A 17661-nucleotide genomic window follows, 5' to 3' on the forward strand; every position below is an offset into this window, starting at 1 on the left:
GCGTCCCCGAGCGCGTCTCGGTCGTGGACGGCGACCGCGAGCAGGTCGGCGAGCCCGTGGCACACTGGCACGACCTTGTGCTCGTCCTCCTGGTGGGCGCGCCCGCGACATAACGCCATGGCCTCCTGCTCAGTGTGCCTGCGATACAGCACCACGGCCATTCCTGGCGAGGGTGGAGACGGCTACGGCCTGGACCTTCCGTCCCGGCGGCGGCAGAGATGGCTATGGCTGCGGCGGAGAACTAGGAGGAGGTGGTGGTCGACAGCTGCAGAGCCCTGGCGTTCCTACGGGGATGGCCGTGACCGTGGCGCCGCGTGCGCAACGTCCACTCATGGCCAGATCCGGCCACCCCGACCTCTGCATCCAGTCCATGGCGCGGACACCATCGCTCCTAGTCGTCCGACGGGGCTGCAAGGTAGGTAGGGGGAAGGCGCTGGTGGCTGGGGCATTGCAGGTCGGGTGGGAGGCGGCGGACTCCGGTGAGCAAAGGAGAAACAGAGTGGTGCGAACAGAGTGGTCCTCCCTCATCTCCCTCCTCCCGCGGGAGCACGCGCCCATGCCCTCCGGCGAGGCGGCGTACCTCCTCCCCGCGACCACGCGCCCTGAGCTCCGGCGAGCACGCATAGGAGGGATCCTCTCCCCACGCGTCGCAACTCAGCCCTAGCAGGACGACGTGGGAAAGAGAGGCGGGGCGAGGAGATCACGAGGGCGACGTGCTTGTCGGCGGCGGCGACATCGCCGGAGTGGCGCCTGGGGTCGGCCAGCTCGGGTTCTCTCGATCTGATGGGATCGAGGCAGCGGGCTCTGCCGGGCATGGTTCAGGGGGCTAATTGCCTTTTTTAAAATCTACTAGGGGTCTGTGTGTGATTATTTTGTCAAGTCAGCTCCTTACAGTCCGGTCCCATGTGTCAGAAAGTGATTAAATGGACTAAATCACCTGATCAGTGCATTTTGCAAAAAAGTTTACTGGACACGCGGTGATTTTTGTATAAAATTAAGGATTAGGTGGTTTTCTGTAATCGATGCCCCAAATGTGGTGGTTTTTTACAATTAACTCTTGCTAAACGGAAAAACATAGCCAACCGTCTCGGTTGTGACTTGAATTTAAATTGTTAATTCGGACCAAAATATTCCTATACACGAAACTTTTAAATGAAATACTTCGACGTCCAATCATGGTACTCTTTATGCTAATCAAATTTTAAATTTGATGCAACACACGTTTCATTAAAACTAGTTATTTTTTTATGAGAATTACTTTTTAGCTTTTTAGATGCCTTGCTTCTTCTAAAGGAAATCAGTGTCTCATCAAAGACACTCTTGATGTATCTAGCGTGTTTCCTTTCATGCTTCTATCTGTAAAATGCACCTAAATGAATAATATATTCCAGGTTCAAAAAAAAATCATTGTACTCCCTCCGGTCCTTTATACTCCACATATTAAATTCGTGTCAAGTCAAACACTGCAAAGTTTAATCAAATTTATATTAAAAATATCAACATCCACAAATATCAAATATACTACCATATGGTATTATGTATACTACTTTATCATTATAAATATGTTCATATATTATATATAACATATTTCAAAGTTGATACATTCTTCTATAAGTTTGGTCAAAGTACGGATACTTTGACATTGGACAAAACTTATATGTAGACTAAAAAGGACTGGAGGAAGTAAGTACTTTGCGATAAATTTTGAATTATTAAATCTTCAATGGATCTCTAAATAGTTTTTGAGGTGAGAGGGAAAAAAAAAGAAGAACACGAGTGGGACCTTGCCCAAGCCTCAATTTTAGCTAGGCCCCCTCTTCCCTTACCCCCAAACTCCATCCATATATAGATCATGATGTGGTAGAAGTGTTTGATGCGCGCCAACTCCATGTTGTCGTCATTGACCATCTGGCCCTCTGTTGTTGTCCACCGGCATGCAGTCCTACCGGCCGACCTCCCTCGGCCACCTCCACATAGCAGATCTACGGTCATCTCCAATGTTGCATGCTGCCTTCAAGCCTGCGCCTCCATCTTCTTGAGTCCCAACCGAACAGCCAATGAGGGCCTCGACGAGGATGAACATCAGCCGTCCAGGCCATGCATCTTCGGTTCTCGCCAACATCCTCCATTCCGGGCCCGTGTGCTTCAACCCGCACCGACCATAGGCAAAGGCACCCGACATGTTCCACCGATAATGTGATCGCATCACCACCGAATAGCCCTCTTGCGGCAACGCAACAGTAGCACTCCACGCACATGGTGCCAGGAGCGCATCGGCCAACCGCGACAACAGTGGGCGGTAAAAAGCACGAAGGGCAGGGTGGAGAATGAAAAGAGAGAGCACAGAAGAGGAAAAGATAAACCACCAATTGGCAGATCCAATACCTCGTAAGGCATAAAACATCATGGTGTGAATCGGGGGCTAGTGTTAGAGGTGGTGATAGTTTTGGGGGTTCAGAGATGGAGACAACCCGTGTTGGCCTTTATATGGGTAATTAGTGGAGATGTTCTAACATGGTACCGTCATACATGGGCGGAGGCAGGGTGATCTTGCGACACGTGCAGGCAACAACTGACCACCATTCGCACCTCCGCTCGCTGCGCCGACCGGCCTGCTCCAAACCGCACATCCCCAACGAGGTAAAAAGGTGGCCGCCGTTGACGCACCTACAACTCGCCGCAGAAAAAGAAAAACATCGTCATCACTTGATGATTTTTCAGCTCATCGTGAAGCATTCCTACCTCCGTTTGCAGCATCGTCACTTGCCGCTGTTGGCTCGCCACCGCTCATTGAAGCAAGTTGTAGCTCCCGGTTGCTGCTTGCAGCTCCCTGCACTGACGGTTGTAGCATCTGCCGATGACAGTTGCAGCTTGCCCCTCACGATCGCACGATTCCAGCATTGGCGTCTGTGGGTGTTACAACAATGCGGTGTGTCGGTTTTAGCACTGCGGCGTGCCGATTCTAGCATCAGGGCGCATCGGTCTCAGCACTGCCACGTGGAGCTTCTGGTCCCCCTTGGTCCAATTCCAACAATTTCGTTTGCTGGTCGCATCTTCTTCGTCGGGCAGTTCTAGCAACTTTGTTTGCTGGTCGCAGCTTCTTCACCAGATGGTTCCGACAATTTTGACTGTTGGTCGCAGCTTCGTGACTGGGCGGTTCCAGCAAACAACAGAGTGGCCATCTCTAGCACATGCTGGTTGTCGCTTCGGTTCGGGCAAGGCGACGACGCATCGCGGGGTGGCAACTTCTTGTGCAGCTAGTTGTAGCTCCCCTTGTGCTGATCTCTCGCAGCCTCCATGGTGACGCTAACCGCGGACACGTCTACAGCACCTCACTCTTCATCACCCCGTCACTGCTGAGGGCTCGAAGCTCGTGCGTCACCTGTAACAGTGCTGGCTAAAGGGAGAGGACAAAGCAGCATAGGCGGCTCGCAGCAACAGTTAACGCCACGAGCCCACGAGCGGTCACAATGACATGATCCAACGATTGGGAAGCGTCTCGAAGGAGGAAGAAAGAGTGGATGGGGTCTCGCCGTGGGGAATGCGAAGGGATAATTGGGAGAAAAAGCAGTGGGCTGATCCGACCACGAAGCAATACCGCCACGCATTTTGATCCGTATGTAGTCAGTATTGAAGTCTCTAAAAAGACTTATATCTAGAAATGGAGGGAGTACGTAGGTGTCATGCATTAAAAAAACAAAATTCCGTGGAAAATTTCCAAACAAGATCTTTAGGCCTCTTTGATTCGCAGGATCCAAAAAACTCAGGAATAGAAAAAACATATGATTGGAATGTCATGATCATCTCAATCCTACAAGAACTTTTGGGTTGTTTGATTGCATCATAGAAAAAACAAAGAATTCTTTTAAAGAGGTTTGAGTGGATGCAAGAAATCCTATAGAGAGTAGTAAAAAAAACTTGGTAAAAATTCCTTCAAATCTATGAATCAAAGAACCAACATAAAAAAAGTAAGGATTCTAATCCTCCAAAATTCATATGAAAATCATTTGAATCAAAGAGCCCTAAACTACCATGCTATCCCACTCGCCGAATTCGCTTGTCGCTTAAGTTGCACTTCCCAAACCTGAAGTACGATGATAACTTGCAGAATGCAATCCTGATATGTCTTTGTTGAAGCTACAATTTCACTGTCTTCCTTTCATTTTTCTTCTGCAGCTAAGACTTTGCAAAATAAATAAATATGATTACGTGTATCAATCAAGGCGGGCCCCCAGGACTGCACATCTGCTCAGGATCTACCGGATGCAGAAGCCCAATCTTCAGACTATCGACTATTTGTACTGAACTGCAGACTTTGTTCACTTCCAAACAACTGCTTGTCAGTTTGAATCAGGCAAAACTTGATTCGTCGGTACATACTGAAACATCAGTGCACCATCTCACACCTATATATCGCCACAATTTTCAACTTTCTGATTGCAGGTAATTAAGAGACTCCCTGCATCATTCAGGCAAGTCAACTATTCCAGCACACACACCCAAATAACGAAGTGAGACTGCACAAGGATATAAGCGACTAAAAAAAACTCCATGCTGCCAACAAGTTTGTAGCGATATCATCAAGTTTGTAGTTTTGGCGGCTGCCCTGGCACCACCCTCAAAATCAGTTCTCAGATGCAGCACGCCACCGATGAAGAGGTCGTCAGCGGCGGCGGCAATGAACGTCCCATGGAATGCCAAATAGATCTCTGCATCCTTCCACCCCCATCAACGTTGAAGGTAACGTTATCCTCCTATTTGCTCACGAATTTTCCTGATGATTTTGTTCTTGCAGCTAACTCATAATCCACACTCAAACATGTTGAGCCCCACGACTCTTTAACGATCCCAAACAAGAGACCAAAGCTGCACAACTTACTCTTCTTATCTCTTCTACAGGTTGTCTAGAAGATCTAGTGCTACGAATACCATATGGCCCAACTCACGACACTCCTTACTCATGAAGACGAAAGCATCACCCTACGGCCGAACCATGGCACCGCCGGTCGCAGGCTTGAAAGAGGGCGGCAAGAGTCTTCAACTCTAGCTAGGTGTTTTTTCTTTTCACTTTTTGTAGAGATTGACCAAAGGCGACAAACACCAAACATCACTAGCTGGCCGAGTTACATCACAGAAGAACAGTCATCCCAAATCACTTTGAGTTGACGAGGATAAAAATATAGCTGAGGGGAGGGCTCTGATCGACATTGTTGTCCCGAGGATATCTTGAAAAACTCCCGGTTATGTTCCTTTTTTGCAAAAGAATTAGATGAAAATATTCGGATCATAGGATCAGGTAACCCCGACCTAACACAAGTGGTCGGGAAACCTAGAAGCCCAGATGATGAACACAACATGTTCAGACAGACACCCAGTAATGCCCCCAATTTTGGGGGAAGACATATAAAATAAAATTGAATCGCCCTACCATCCAGGTACAGACATGAAACTAGTCAGTTTCGAACTTTGATTGTAAGAGGCTAAAAAGTGTTTCCAGCAGACACAAAAATAACAAAATCAGACACAAAGTACAGCCAGAATCCTTTGAAGTGACTGATGACGAACACACGAGTACACGACCCAACTCTGCTGAGTGAGAAATCATATCAAGCGTGTAACTGCGGCTGCCGGACCACCGCCAAATCAGCTCTCAGATGCAGGACACCGTCAATGAAGAGGTCTTCATCGGCAATGAACATCGACCATGGAACGCCAAAAAGATCATCGCATTTTACCGACCAATCACCGGTGAAGGTGCCCTTACTCCTGTACTTTCTCTCAAATTTCCCTGACGATCTTGTCCTTGCAGCAAACTCAATATCTACTACTGTCGAAACTGTTGAGACCTTCTGATTATCACTGAATCCCATTAACTTGAGACCAAAGGTGCACAACTTACTCTGCTTGTTCATTGTACAGACTGGGTTGAAAAAAATGCCCCCCTTCCACCTTGCAAGCCGGAAGCTGTGCGACCATACATATCCAGACGGGAAGAGTTGGGAGCACTCCTCGCGCGTTACATCCAGGTAAGCTATAACCTGTGGGCAGGGTCGATCAAAAGCAACCAACTTCACAGGTTTGAACTTGTAAGCTCGTTCAGTAAATTGCCGACAGGTTGTTACGTCTGCTGTAAGAGCACATTCCATCTGTTTTGGGTAAGCTTTTTGCAGAAGTCCCTCAGCGATAAGCTTAGCTACTTGCCCATGGTCAATATCATCATCAGCGTGTGCTAGGATATTCTTTAGTGCTGGACATGTCAAATGACTGAAGCGAACCAGTGGAAGTAAACGACAACTCAAGATCTCACGTCTTTCGTCCAATTCTGGGTATCGTGCCCGCGCCCATGTGAGTATAAAGGTATATATGCAATCTTCCAACGCTACTTGTAGGTCGGTACTTGACAAGATGGTTTCAATCCCAGCAAGAGGGAAGTTCATCAGTTCATGCTGGAACCTGAAAAGAGTTAAATCATGCAATTAGTACACCAAATAGATGATTTGCGACATCAATGTCTACATTTTTCTTAGGGAATGAAATAAAGCATGGCTCTATCAAATTGGGGTCACTAACTTATCAAAATCATTGTATTTGTTGGCAAGGAATTCCTTGGCTACGCCTATCACACCCTCGACCTCAGCTGCTAATGAGGCCGAGCAAGGGTGGTCTAGGTAAAGCAGTGCAGATTCTGTGGTCATAGGCAAGCTTCTGAGCAACTGACTGCAATGCCTCATGCAAGAGAGAACCTCAAATTTGTCTGCAGCCATCAAGATGTCGAGCAATAGACTGGGCTCCGTTGTTGTCAACTTTCCGCTGTAGATATATCTTAAAAGCTCCATAAGGGCATTTTCCTCTGTGTTCCAAGTAAATAAAAAAACATCAAGGAAAGAGCTAATAAAGAATTAAACAAAAAAAGACATCCTTTTGTATCCTGCTCCCTCGGATCAAAAATAAGTGTCGTGGTTGAACTAAAACCACGACACTTTTTTTGGATCGAAGTGAGTAAATGATTATAAGTTGAATGTTGGCTCTCAGTACTAAGAAAAGCTTCATGGGAGACTAACCTTTTTCTTTATCACAGAAAATATAAGTATCAGAAATTAAAAGAAACATATTACCTCCGTCCCAAATTAGTTGTGTAGATTTGTCTAGATACGAATGTACCTAACACTAAAACGTGTCGTAGCTAGACAAATTTAAGACAAATAATTTGGGATGGAAGTAGAAGTACTTTGTTTACTCTAGATATTCATAAAAATATAGAAAATTATAACAGAACCACAATAAAATTAGAATAAATTGTAAGATGCAGAATTTACACTTTAGTTATCACATTACCTGTATCAGCAATCCTAATTGTTGGGTGCGTCTGATCAGATTCTTTCATGCCATTTGAGAAAAACTGAGAAGCATGAAACTTATTAGAAACTTCAACTGGCTAGAAAAAATGTAGTTCACAGAAGGTTATCAGAACTACCTTCAGAAAGAAAGGACTTCTTGAAGCAAGAATCGCTGAATTGATATGAATGGTTTTTTCTCGTAAAACTGGTGTACCCACCATCATTGAGGAAGAGTCATCACCTGCAAAATACCAAAGATCAAAAAATAAAAATAAAGAACAAATTGGAAAAGTAAAATGTACCGAAATAGAAAGACCAAACATATATTCTTCTACTAAAATACTCGCAACACTATGTTCTTCTATGGGTGAAATTTTTTTGTGATCAATCTTCAGATAAAAGAAAAAATGGTTAAACAACGTGCAAAAATCAAACAACCATTTAGCTGCATCCAGCAAACATAGCATACAATACAAGGTGTCGAGGATATCCTCACTCTCTCGAAACAGGCTTCCACCCTGCTTTATAGAGAAAGTCACACGGCCAAACAATACAAGGTGTCCAGGATATCCTCATACAAGCTGATCAAATGAAAGATGACGACAAAACAAGCCGGACACCGCAAATAAGAACCCAGGGGTGCACTACTAGGCACCGCCGAGAAGAAGTGCATCAGAGGCCAGACCACCAAGAGTCACAACCAATGCCAATATCAAACCACGAACACGTGCCACTTGGATGAAACTACCGGACTTCGCTGCAAAAACTCCAGCATGCTGCCGCTGGAGAGGACCCTCTACTCTCTCACTCCAGACCAAGTAGTGTCGACTCTGCCGGACAAGCAACCAAGACTTCAAGTTTGAAACACATTGTCACGTGCAAACGAAACGGGGCAAACGAGACCGCCAACCACTATAATCAAGGTTGGGCCAAGTAGCGCTCCAATTCCACCCGAACAGGCCGCCACGATCGGGGATCACCCACACTCACCGACGACATCCCTAAGAGGGACAAGACGCACAACGCTTCCGCCGTCGCATCCACTAGAGATGGACAAGGGTTTTCTACCCAGAGGGACACCAGACTTGCAAGCATCGTCATCATTGGTGCCAAGGCACGGAGCTTTTGCTCGGCATCCCCCACACACCTTGCTGAAGGGACCCAAGCTACCATGGCCCCTGACGTGGACCGACCATGACAAATGTGGAATCGACGACAACAACTACGCCAGGATCGGCCGCCACCACGCACCTCACCAATCACATGACAAAGAAGCGTCACCAACACCACGGTAACACTGCTAGTCGGAGAGCCAACTGCGCAGCCCGCCACTTAGGGTTGCCGCCCCGGCATCCATGACCTTGAGCCCCCACCCCACACCAAACCTGCAGCCCTCGACCACTGGAGGAAAGGGTGGGAAGGTAGCTCCTTCCCCGAACCTTGAAAATCCCAAAACTTGCGAGCATCATCGAACCCGACTAGATTTGGACGAAGGCGAGCCCAACACAATGGCCACTTGTAGCAACAACCTTCAAGCCCCATATCGAGCCCTGCTATATGTTGTGGTTCGGGCACCAACCGGCCCCACTGACTCCGACCCTGGCCCAACTCAACAAGAATGAGCACCTCGTTGGTGGCTCCCACCATCGAGCTATGGGGACACGTCCGTAACACTCCTGGCGATATCCCTCACACCCCAAGGAGACATCCACCTGACGCGAGGGAAGTTGTCGAGACACCCGACAACGGCCCAGGCGGGCATGGCTAGGGTTAGGGTTTAGAACCCCTTGCAGGCCCCGCAGGAGGCGGGGAGAGAGGAGGAAGGAGAAGCCACAACACCACATACCACCGGGGTCTTTGCTCGACAGCGTCGAGGAGGCCCAAAGGCGGCGGCGGGGGAGTGCCGTCCATGCCGACCTAGGGGATGAAGCATGGGTCAATGGAGGTGCTTATGCCTTGTACAATGTTGTGTGCTGGGGATGTTCTTAGAAAAATAAACCAGTTTTTCCTTAAGCACCGGTGCTTATTTGTATAGGGTATGCTAAATTAGGGACCCCTCCTATAGAAATAAGCATTGGCGCTTAAGAAAAACTCGATTTATTTTACTAAGCACCTTGCATTGTACAAGGCCTTATAGCTCACTGAGTACAATAATAATGGATGTAACAGGCTAATTGCCATCTAATGAATTAGTCTAGTCCATACTGCTATATCCAGTAGCACAAACAAGTTCAAGTAGCCAAAACAGAAACAAGGTGTTAACTAAGTTCAAGTGGTTATCTTTGCATTGTTGGAAAGCACCGATCTGCAACCAGTATTTTTGCATGTATGGAGGCAGCCGTATGAAGTTTTTAGCAACAGGCTAATGACAACCCTTGTTTCAAACAAGAAAAAAAAGAATGCAGACTAATGTTCAACTAAAATGAAGGTCATGGAACAGTTTCTTCTTCGGTCCAAATACATATGTTACCTCAAAAAAGAGAAAAAAAGAGAATGCAGACTAATGTTGAACTAAAATGAAGAGCACACTTGCTAATAATATGTTATTCCTATTTGTTCTGTTGCTACATTAAGAAATATAACAGTTGGAAGATTTATTGCAGTGACTGCACATTTTTCCTTTTTTAATGATCTGACATGTCAATGCCTCAATGTAATCTCACTCAAAACAAGCTTATTCCAAGATCTCCGAATTTTTCCCACAAATAAATAATTGTTAAAAGTGTACCTAGGCAATTCCTTTGGAAAGGGCTTTGTGACAAACTTGACCAAGAATTATGACATGAAGATTAGAAGTTTGAAATGCACAAAGGACAACAAATATTCCTTCAGGTACTGGTAGCACCTTTCCAAAAATTCTAAGCTGAGTAGTTGTGCCCCTTTGTTGTCCAGTGGTCAATCTCAATTACAAGTGATTGAAGTTTATTTAAATTTTTGGGGCCAATCCGGCGATGGACTGATATTATCTGAACACCACTGCTACATCCGAAATAGCTGATGTATTCTAATCTGTTAATAACAGCAACATCAGGCACTGTACGCTACGCACCTTTCTCCTCGCCGCGGCGCGCCTGGTCGGCAGTGGATCCTCCGCCGACGTGTCCGCCGAAACCCAGCGCGTGGTCACCGGCGACGATCTCTATATGCAGCTTCCGGTCGGAGAAGTTGACCGAATCGATCGCGAAGTCAAAGCTGGGCAGCACGCCGCCTTGCGAGTAGTCCAGCTCCATCTCCGCTGCCGCCCCCGCCGCCGTCGCTGAATCTTCAACGGCGTCCAAGCCCTCCGCCACGTGTGGGAGAGAGGGACGAAACGCGGGGCGGCGGTGGGCGTAACCTAGCCGCCAAAGCTTCTTCGGGAAAGCGAGGTCAGCGGGACCAGACTTTCCAAACAGGACCCTCAGAAGTAGGAAGTGCAAAATTACGGGCACGCGTTCTGGTTTATAATGCAAAAGACCACATGGACCTAATAAAAATCACAATGCGCTCCTTCTGGGATGCTTCAAAGCCTGATTGTTTGTTAACGAATAAAGTTTTTTTTGGATTTTGTTGATTAATAAAGTAGTTTTCCTCTCGAAGAGACAACTTGATTAATTTTTGTTTCTATTTCAAATATGCAACTTTCACCTTCCACAGCTATCAACCCAACTTTGCTGAGCACATCAAGTCTGTAATCCCTTCTGCGCAACCTTCAAGTCAGCTATCAGATGTAGCACACCATCGATGAAGAGGTTATCGTTGGCAATGAGCGCCGTCCATGGAACCTCAAAAAGGTCATCACATCCCAGCATCCAACATCGACTGTATGCTTGTCCTCGAACCTGAGCACGAATTTCCCTGACGATCTTGTCCTATTTCAAAAAAGTCTACTGTCAAACATGTTGGGCCCTTTGGCATCTCCATTGTTTCTATAAAGAGGCCAGAGGTGTATCCATTTGACAGTTTGTTATGAGAAAGAAATCTTTGTCCAGCAAGATGGAACAAGTGTGCCAAATGTTTCCGGTTGGGAAGAGTCGGGAGCATTCCTCATGTGTTAGATCCAAGTAAACAATGACCTGTGGGCAGGGCCGGTCGAATTCAACCACTTTGATTGGTTTAAGCCTGTAAGCTCGCTGTGGAACTTGTGAACGGGTTGTTGTGTCTGCCTCAATAGTGCCTTGCTCATGTGCTGGGTAAGCTTTGTGCAGGAGTACATCAGTAATAAGCTTCTTTGTTTGCTCACTGTGCACACCATCATCACTGCATGTCAGGATTACGTGGAGTTTGCTCCAAGTCATATGACTGAAGCGTACCAGCGGAAGTAAATGAGATCTCCTGGAACCTGTCCATCAATTCATCAGAGAACCTGGAACGAAACAAATCATTCCATGCAGTAGACGCTTCATGCATGATTTTGTGACAAAAATGTCTACACTTTTTTTCCTTTTTGAGGAAGATGTCTAATGCTTTCTTGGAAAAGAGAAAAGGTAGCTCCGTCAGATAGTGATCACTCACTTGGCCAAAACCTTGTATTTGCCGGCGAGGAATTCCTTGGCTTCATCCGTCAGATGCCGAATTTCAGCAGCCACTGAACTGGAGCATGGGTAATCTAGGTAGAGCAATGCCAACTCTCTGGTCATAGGCAAGTTTTTGAGTAACTGGTTACAATGCCACATGCAGGCAAGAACCTCCAGTTTATCAGCGGCCATCAAGATGTCGATCAGAAGATTGTGCTCAGTTGTTGATAGCTTTGCAGTGTACATAAATCTCAAAATCTCCATCATGACAGTTTCCTCCGTTCCTAGTAGAATGAAATAATGAGGCATAAGGGTTTATGATAACAGTTCAATAAGAAAGAACTAAATGGAAGATTCTTTGTGCGTAAATTACAACAGTAGACCTCCTTTATTCAGGAAAGCTATCCATGCAGAAGATTAATCGTGGACAAAATACCCATTTGGTAGTTAAAGGCGATGGTGAAAACTGAGAAGAGACTTAACCATTTCATTACGAAAAAGAAAAAGGAAGGGCTGACAGAAACTCGGAGACAGAATCCCTGTAATACCACAAATATTCGATGTTTTATATTAAAAAAATAGTGGGTATAGACTACAGAATAATAATGGTGTCACCATAGAAAACTGGGATAAAAAGGAAAGGATGTTACCTATTTACCCGAATCAGCAATTCAGAGTGTTAGATGCCTCTGATCAGACTCTTTCATGCCATTTGTGAAAAGCTACCGAGAATAAAGCATATTAGGGAACATGAAAACTGACCAAAGAAGAAATGAATCTCAAAAGGTTATGAAAATTACCTTAAGAAAGAATGGACTATTTGCAACGAAAACCACCGAACTGATGTAAATGGTCTTTACTCGTAAAACTGGCGTGGACACAATGGTCCAAGAAGAGTCAATACTTTTTCTATGTGTTCATCACAGAAAGAATACAAAGATCAGAGAGATATTAAGGGCAAACTGAGGGAAATGGAGTAATAGGCATAAACTAAACCACTAGAGAGATTATGCTGTTGAGATAATAGGAACACTCTGTTCTTCTATGTGTGCATATTCGTTGACTCAACCATCAGAAATTTGGTAAATCGATTAATAAAACATCATGAATGTTCAAATTCATTTAGCTGCATCAAGATATCTGAGCATGCTCGCTGCTTCCTGCGTAAAGTAATAGTAAATGTCATCCCAAGGATCCTATTAATATACCGTATAATGGTGTCCAAGTACAAAAGAACAGACAATCAAAGTGTAATATTGTTATATAGTTAGTCAGTATTTTATACCATGCAAACGTCTATTGGCAGAATCAAGTTCAAGCAACAAACAGGAACACAGGTTTAAGTAAGAGTTGGTGGATATCTTGCCATCATTGGCATGTAACTAGTATGTTGCACGTGTGGAGAAACACGCAACCTGCAAGGGTTACCCAGTTGATCATCAGACTGTATCAGTAATAACAGCTATACCTGTACATCACAGGCGTTAATACCACATTAAACTAAACGATGATCAAGCAGGCTAATATCTAGTAACATTAAAGGTTTCAATAAATGAGACAGACTATTGCTTGACTTTAAATGATGAACAGGGAACAAGGTTGTGAAGAGCTCTAGAGTAGGAACCCGCCCCTCCACACATTCTCTTCAAATATATATGGCGTATCACAGTTGCTCATAGAATCGATTTTTTTTTTACAAAATGAGGGATATAAATCAACTCCCTCATCCTTCCAAATATACATCCATTAAGTGAGTAACATATTTGAAAATAAAGCATTCTTCCTGTTTGTTTCGTCGATACAACTTTTGTTAGGGAAAATAATTTTATAAATAATCTTACGCAAACCAAATCCCAAGAAGTATAAATTTCCAAGCACATAAAGATTTTCTCTAAAATCTAATTAAGCGGTATAATTCCAGAAAACAAACGCTTTGTGACAGACTTGACTAGGAATCACCCTGAGGGTTACAAGGTAACCAATCCACAAAAAGGACAGCACTGTCAAATTTGATATTGTTTGAACTTTGAACATCATTGCTGCTCCACCTGAATATGAGACTAAGAATATGCTGTCTTCTAGTTGAATGTATGGACGGTTTACAATTTGTTGATTGCCTCATGTGAACAGATTTGGTATTAATCCAGACTGTAGAAAACATCCATATATATAGTCAGACAATTAATTCTTAAATTCACACGACAATAGGTGAGGCTCATATCATATCATCCTAATCGTTAACCCTAGTGAAGGTCAAGCTATGTGAAGTGAAGAAACAGCAGGAATCGCAAATAGCCACAGATCTCCACACGGATCCATAGCCTAATTGCGCTAAACAGCAGAGAATCATACACATGAATCCGTCTAATTCCAAGGGCGTGGGAGGATTGAGGCACTGTACTGTACGGACCTGCTTCCTCCTCGTGGAGCTCCTCGCGGTGGAAGGCCAAGTCGGGGAGGGGTTCTCTGGGGACGCCGTCGCTGGCGACGAGCCGACAACCTCCAGCCGCAGCACCCGGTCGGAAGAGTTCTCTGAATTGAACGCGAACTTGAAGCTGGGCAGCCCGCCCCCGCGCGAGATGTCCAGACCCATCTCCGCCTCCTCCGGCGCCCCCGCAGTGACGGCACCCTCGCCGCCGGCAGAGGAGGTTGGAGGCGCGACACCGTGGCCGTAGCCCTAGCCGATTTCTTCGAGAAGGCGAGGCAGGTTAGGTGGTTCCCTATTTGTGAGAGCCGCCCGGTTTTTTTTTTTCTCGGCCGAGATTTTCGGAAACCGGTCAAAAACTGGCCCTTCCGTTACCCAACGAAAAATTCAAATATCGCCCGAAATTTTTGAATTTATACGTCTAACATATGTCAAATAGAACCCGTATGTTGAGAGTGTTTTTGACACTATATATTATGGGACGGAGGGAGTACAAGATTACTCGTAGTATGATGGTTCGAGTCCCTTGCCTAGCTCCGGGGTCACAGGGTCGAACCCCAGTTTTGCCAACTTAAGCGTGATTCGAACCCGCGAGCTTCCCTCGTAAAACAGATGGGCTGGCCACTGGAATAGGCGCATCGCTCTGTTATAACACGGGCTGACACTTTATATTGAGTTATACAATTTTAGAATTCTCGTTTGAAAATTTCAGACGAAAAAAGTCTAAAAATTCTGAGATTTTCCGGAAACCGGTTTTCCCGGTCCATACCCAAAAAAAATCGGAATCGACAAAAAAAATCTTGGAGCCGCCAACCTTTTCAATTTTGCAGAATGGGACTTCAGTCTGTTTTTTGGGACTTCAGTCTTTGTTAAACACAAAAACATAGCCAGCCATCTGATTGCGAATTGAACTTAAATTGTTTGGACAAATATATACACAAACTTTTAAATGGATTTCCTCTACGTTCAATTATTGTACTCTTTATGCTCCTCCCTCTGTTCCGGAATATAAGTGTTTGTAAAGATTCCACTATAGACTACATAAGAAGCAAAATGAGTGAATTTACACTCTAAAATGCATCTACATGCATCCGTATATGGTCCATAATGAAATTAATCTCCACAAAAACTTATATTTAGGAACAGAGGGAGTATTCTAATTTTAAGTTTGATTGAACGCATGTCACTAAAATTAATTACTTTTTAGTTAGTTATCACTCAATCCCAGGGACTTTATCTTTGGAAGTACTTTGCGATAACTTTTGGATTCGAAAAATGTTTAACGCATCCCTAAGTAATTTTTGAAGCTAGAGGAAAAAAACTAAACCCAAGTGGGGCCATTGCCTTCTCGCAAAAAAGGCCTCGTCCAAGCCTCCATTTTTAGCTAGGCCCAGAAATTTTTCTCAAAGCCCCTAGGAGCAGGGACTCTCCCCCTCATTCCCAAACCCTATCCATAGGTTGTGATGTGGCAGAAGTGTTTGATGCGCAACAGCCCCACCCGCCGACCTTCCTGCCCTCTTTCTATTATCTTGCACACACACCTCCCTCGGCCACCTCCACATAGCGCCTCTGCAGTCATATCCAACGTCGCTAGCCGCCTTCATCGCATGCCCTCCATCTTCCCTAGCGTCCACCTGAGTAGCCAATGCGGACCGCGATGAGGATGAACATCAGGTGTCCATGCCCTGCATCTCCAGTTGTCGCTAACATCCTCCATCACGAGCCCGTGTGGTCCAACCCACATCGACCATCCGCAAAGGCACCCAACATCCTCCACCGACAACATGGCCGCGTCACCAACTGACAGCCCTCTGGCGGCAAAGCGCCTGTAGCACTCCACGTACATGGCACTAGGAGTGCATTGACCAACTGTGACAATCAGTGGGCAACAATAGCTCGAAGGGCGGGATGGAGAAAGGAAAAGAGAGAACATGAAAGAGAAAAAGATAAACCATCGATTGGCAGATCAAAGATCCCGTAAGGCATAAAGAATCAGGGTGATAACCGGGGGCTAGCCTTGGAGCTAGGGACATTTTTTGGGCTGAGAAAATGAAGAGTAACCCATGTTGGCCTTTATGGGTAATGTTGGAGATGCTCTAACATGACACCACATACGAGACCTTCTCTTCCCCGTAGTACGTGGCCGATCAATGAGCCAACGTGGCCCCTCCTCCTCCCGAGCGCACGCTTTGGGCCGACCCATGTGTGGGGCCGTGGGGCACCCCTATTTTCCCCTTTTGTCTTTCATTTTTTTTGCTTTTAACGTCTAAAAATGTTAACAAATTCCAAATTCCAAAAATGTTCCGAAATTCAAAAAAGATAACGACATCTAGATCGGCACCAGTGGGGAGAGCGCTACCTTGGGAGCGCGCGGGACATGCTCGGGCGTGTCCTCCGACATCGATCATGCCTCTCTTCGGCCCGGCCGTTCCTGGAGGACAGAGGTTCAGCCTCGCCGCCGCCCGCCAGGAGGATGTACATCTGCTAGCTCAGGATTCACTGATCCGCGTCGGTCTGTCGAATATATAGCAGCCAATGGAAAGTGCAGTTAGCAAGCCAGACTTATCAGTCCACAACTTATCCAAACAATCGTTAGTCTATCACCATTTGAGTTTGAATCAAACACATATTTATTCATCGACACATACAGAAACATCGGTGCACAATAATCCTAGGAAGCAAGTTGCTGGCTTCATCGTCGAAACCGAGCCACCGATGGCGAATCCACTTTACAAAAGCAAAAAATAACACATACACATGTAGGGAAGATGGTTATGGTGAATCCAGAACTAAAATGATGAACTTTCACCCTTTGCAAAGAAATAAATATGTTCAGATAAAATGTGCCAATGCATCACAAGAGTATCCGACTTTCTCATTGCGAGTAAGAGCCTCCTCACATCATTTGAACTGGGAGCTGAAGATTTGGAAAGCGGATTCCCCCCCCCCCCCCCCCCCCCCGCCCCCGCGTCGCTCCGCTTGGGGCGACTCGGGAGGCGACGAAACCCTAGCCGCCAGCCCTCCCTCCCCTCCTCCTTCCCCCCCTCGCCGCCGCCTGAGGAGGCCTCCGGTGATCTCCGCGTGGCCACCAAGGACGGCGGCGGCGAGGATCTGGCTGCTCCCGCGCGGAGGGCTTCGGGCGCCGAGGCGGCGGCCTCGAGTGGTGAGGCGGCGCCGTCTTCTACAGCGAGCGGCGTCGCAGGTGTTGCCCTTGTGTCTCCTCGGCCGCGTGGGCGGCGAGGGACGGCGGGAGCTGTCGCCGGGCGTAGCGGGTGGTCGTCCTCTTGGCTCGCATCCGGATCTGAAGGTGGACTCCCTCCCCCCCCCCCCCCGCAGCGTTGCTGCACACCGGATCTGGTCGTCGGAGGCCTCAGGTCGTGGGCGTCGGTGATGGTGGACTGCCAGG

At 46.3% G+C, this 17661-nt stretch overlaps 1 protein-coding gene and 1 pseudogene across 1 annotated transcript; both read right to left on the reverse strand.

Moving 5' to 3' along the window:
* Window positions 1-5483: 5483 nt before the first annotated feature.
* On the reverse strand, window positions 5484-10567 carry LOC123082796 (BTB/POZ domain-containing protein POB1-like). The gene is made up of 5 exons (XM_044505042.1): window positions 10387-10567; window positions 7475-7578; window positions 7336-7399; window positions 6571-6850; window positions 5484-6453 (listed from the first exon to the last, which is right to left on the reverse strand). Exons 1-5 carry the CDS (start codon window positions 10565-10567, stop codon window positions 5607-5609), a joined length of 1476 nt encoding a protein of 491 aa, XP_044360977.1. The 3' UTR covers window positions 5484-5606.
* A 404-nt stretch (window positions 10568-10971) lies between these two features.
* Window positions 10972-14423, reverse strand: LOC123084157 (BTB/POZ domain-containing protein POB1-like; annotated as a pseudogene).
* Between the last annotated feature and the right edge of the window lie 3238 nt (window positions 14424-17661).

Source organism: Triticum aestivum, chromosome 4A, assembly GCF_018294505.1.
Source record: "Triticum aestivum cultivar Chinese Spring chromosome 4A, IWGSC CS RefSeq v2.1, whole genome shotgun sequence".
Taxonomy (NCBI): domain Eukaryota; kingdom Viridiplantae; phylum Streptophyta; class Magnoliopsida; order Poales; family Poaceae; genus Triticum; species Triticum aestivum.

Excerpts from the sequence above, each read along its gene's own strand:
- LOC123082796 (XM_044505042.1), bottom strand. The coding sequence starts at position 10,567 with ATGGAGCTGGACTACTCGCAAGGCGGCGTGCTGCCCAGCTTTGACTTC. Across the intron at positions 7,400-7,474 it reads GAAGTCCTTTCTTTCTGAAG|TTTTTCTCAAATGGCATGAA; the intron begins GTAGTTCTGATA and ends CATGCTTCTCAG. Across the intron at positions 6,454-6,570 it reads AAATACAATGATTTTGATAA|GTTCCAGCATGAACTGATGA; the intron begins GTTAGTGACCCC and ends AACTCTTTTCAG.